The sequence below is a fragment of the Mesitornis unicolor genome, unplaced genomic scaffold (assembly GCF_000695765.1).
Source record: "Mesitornis unicolor isolate BGI_N332 unplaced genomic scaffold, ASM69576v1 scaffold47100, whole genome shotgun sequence".
NCBI classification, from domain to species: domain Eukaryota; kingdom Metazoa; phylum Chordata; class Aves; order Mesitornithiformes; family Mesitornithidae; genus Mesitornis; species Mesitornis unicolor.
This window is the reverse complement of record NW_010160045.1, coordinates 22,242-24,974: the sequence shown is the minus strand read 5'-3', so window position 1 is coordinate 24,974 and position 2,733 is coordinate 22,242. Positions and strand designations below refer to the sequence as shown.

Sequence of the window (2,733 nt, the reverse complement as noted above, 5' to 3'; positions counted from 1 at the left end):
CTCTGCAATGGCAGGTACGGGGCCCCTGTCCCTCCCTGCTCATCCCCCGTGGGACCTGGGGGACGCCCGGCATCCCCAACACCCGACTGCTCCCTTCCAGCCTGTACCGCTACAAGCACCCCTCGGACCAAGAGCTCTGCGCCCTGGCAGGGAAGCAGCACCCCAAGACCAAGCGGGACAGGTCAGCTTAAAATTAGAAATATTTTGGCTTGAGGCTAATGGAAGTCACCCCCACACCAGCTTGGGGCCAGTGCTGGTGACGAGTTGTCACAAGGGATGTGCCACCACGCCGAGGGGCTTTTGGCACTATGGGACGAGCCAGCTCTTTGCCCTCCGTCCCAAACCCGGGGTTCCCTTGCAGGAGGGTGAACGGCATGGCCGAAGACAAGCCCCTCTCTGTGCCCCGGGACATCAACCTCCGCCTGGACACCAGCCCCATCACTGCCATGGATGCTCTTGGTAAGCCCTATCATGACCCAGGACCCTCGACCATGCCCAGGACCCCCTATGGGTCCCCACCGTGTGGTGACACATCCCTCTTGTCCCACCAGTGCTGCGTTATTTCCTGGATTATCAGTGGTTCGTGGATTTTGCTGTCTACTCCACCGCTGTGTACGTCTTCACCGAGGGCTACTACTGCCTGGTGGACCCCCAGAAGGAGATGAACATTGGAGTGCTCTGGTGCCTGCTGACCATCGTCTTCTCCATGTATCCTTCTGCCAGATTTTTAGGGTGTAATTGCGACTACCCAGCGGGTCCAGGACAGGGAACCTGCCATACTTTAAAAAAAAATAAATTTAAAAGCCAATTGAGGTGGAAAACTTAAATTTATGCATTTATAAACTGCTCACTGATGAGCTGTAAAGGTGCCTTATGAAAGCCTTGCCCCGTGGCCTAATGAGGCAGATGCTTTATGACATCCTAATGAGCAGGAGGGAGTCCCACTGCCATTTTGGGGGTCCCAAAACCCCTGCTTTCCTTGACGGCTGCCCCCCGCCTGCAGCAAGGTCTTCTTCATGGTAATGCGTCATTACTTCCGCTCGGAGGAGGGGGGTGAGCGCTCCGTCTGCCTCACCTTTGCCTTCTTCTTCCTCCTCCTCGCCATGGTGGCCCTGGTGATCCGGGAGGACTACCTGGAGTTCGGCCTGGAGCCCGGTGGGTGAGGGGGGAATGGGGAGAGGCCGTGGGGGGGTCCCTGGCAGCTGCGGGCACTCCACTTATGGGGGGTCACTCCCCTTAGGTCTGGCTGGTGTCACCAACAACCTGGAGAGCACCCTGAAGCAGTGGGGCTGGGAGTGGATGTGAGTTGGAAACGGGGTTTTTGGGAGGTTTTTTGAAAGTTTGGGGTAGGAAGCAACCCGTGCGTCCCTTCTCTCTCTGCAGGCTGCCTCTGGCCAAGCTGGGCTTCAAGCTGGGGCTGGTGGCCCTCTGCTCCTTCCTGGGTGCCTGCCTGACCTTTCCTGGGCTGCGCCTGGCCCAGACGCACCTCGACGCGCTGCGGATGGCGGCCGACAAGCCCCTGACCCAGTTGGGTGAAATTTGGGGATGGCAGAGGGTGGAGGGGGTGTGGGTGAACTGGTCCTTGCTGGTGAAGGGATGGAGGGAGGGAGCGGGGGGTCTCTGACGGCTCCAACACAGGGTCCTGCTCCACCTGAGCTTCCTGGCACCTGTCCTGGTGGTGGTGATGTGGATCAAGCCCATCTCGAGGGACTTCCTGCTCCACGCGCCCATGGGCAAGCAGACGGTGCAGATGTAAGTGGGGCAGCGGGCTCTGGCATCCTTGCTCCAAGGGGAAACTGAGGCATGGGTGCACCTCCTCCACCACCAATAACCCCTCATTCTCCCCACCACCACCACTAACACCTCTCCCAGCAGACCCTCTGGGATGCAGGGGGGTTTCTGGACCCCAGGACCTCCTGCCAGCCCCCTCTTCTTGCCCCCAGCTTGTCGGACTCTGCCTACAACACGGCGCGGCTCTGGAGCATAGTTGGCCTCTGCCTGTTGCGCCTGGCCGTCACCCGCCATCACCTCCAGGCCTACCTGGTCCTGGCCGAGCGCTGGGTGGAGCAGATGAGGAAGGAGGCTGGGCGCATCACCGCCCTGGAGATCCAGCGCAAGGTGTGGATATGGGAGATGGGATCGGAGCCGGGGAGGTCTGGGTATGGCTCCTGCTGATCTGTGTTACCTGCAGATCACGAGGATTTACTGCTACGTCGCTGTGGTCAGCCTGCAGTACCTGGGACCCATCATCCTCACCCTCCACTGCACGCTGCTGCTCAAGACACTGGGTAAGGCAGTGGCAGGAGGGACACGGGGGCTCGGGAGGGACAAGATGAGACCCGGAAGTCATCATCGAGCCACCAGCATCCAAGGTGTCTCCAGGACATAGCTGGCATGAACCCGACGCATATGCTGAGCATGCTAGGACTCAGCCCCCAGGACTGACCCCCATGGCCCTGTCCCCTCTGTCACCCAGGGCACCACTCATGGGGGCTGTACTCGGAGCCACCTCCCCTCCCTGTGGCAGCAACCGCGGCACCGCTGCATCCCAGCAGTGAGGATGAGGAGGACGTGCGCGCTGCGGTGGAGCAGATCACTGGCGTCTTAGGTGGCATCTTCACCCCTCTCTTCTTCCGTGGACTCTTCGCCTTCCTCACCTGGTGGGTGGCTGCTTGCCAGGTCGTCACCAGTCTCTTTGGCCTCTACTTCCACCAGTACCTGGCAGCCTCCTGA

The 2,733-nt window shown here is 60.4% G+C and overlaps 1 protein-coding gene across 1 annotated transcript; it reads left to right on the top strand.

The window, feature by feature from the left end:
• Positions 1-100: 100 nt before the first annotated feature.
• TMEM161A (transmembrane protein 161A) lies at positions 101-2,733 on the top strand (the record flags this gene model as incomplete). Its single annotated transcript, XM_010188519.1, has 10 exons — positions 101-181; positions 362-459; positions 552-708; positions 1,004-1,155; positions 1,241-1,301; positions 1,384-1,527; positions 1,639-1,752; positions 1,944-2,118; positions 2,192-2,288; positions 2,477-2,733. Coding segments are annotated over 10 exons (1,336 nt in total), but the record flags the coding sequence as incomplete, so codon positions are not given.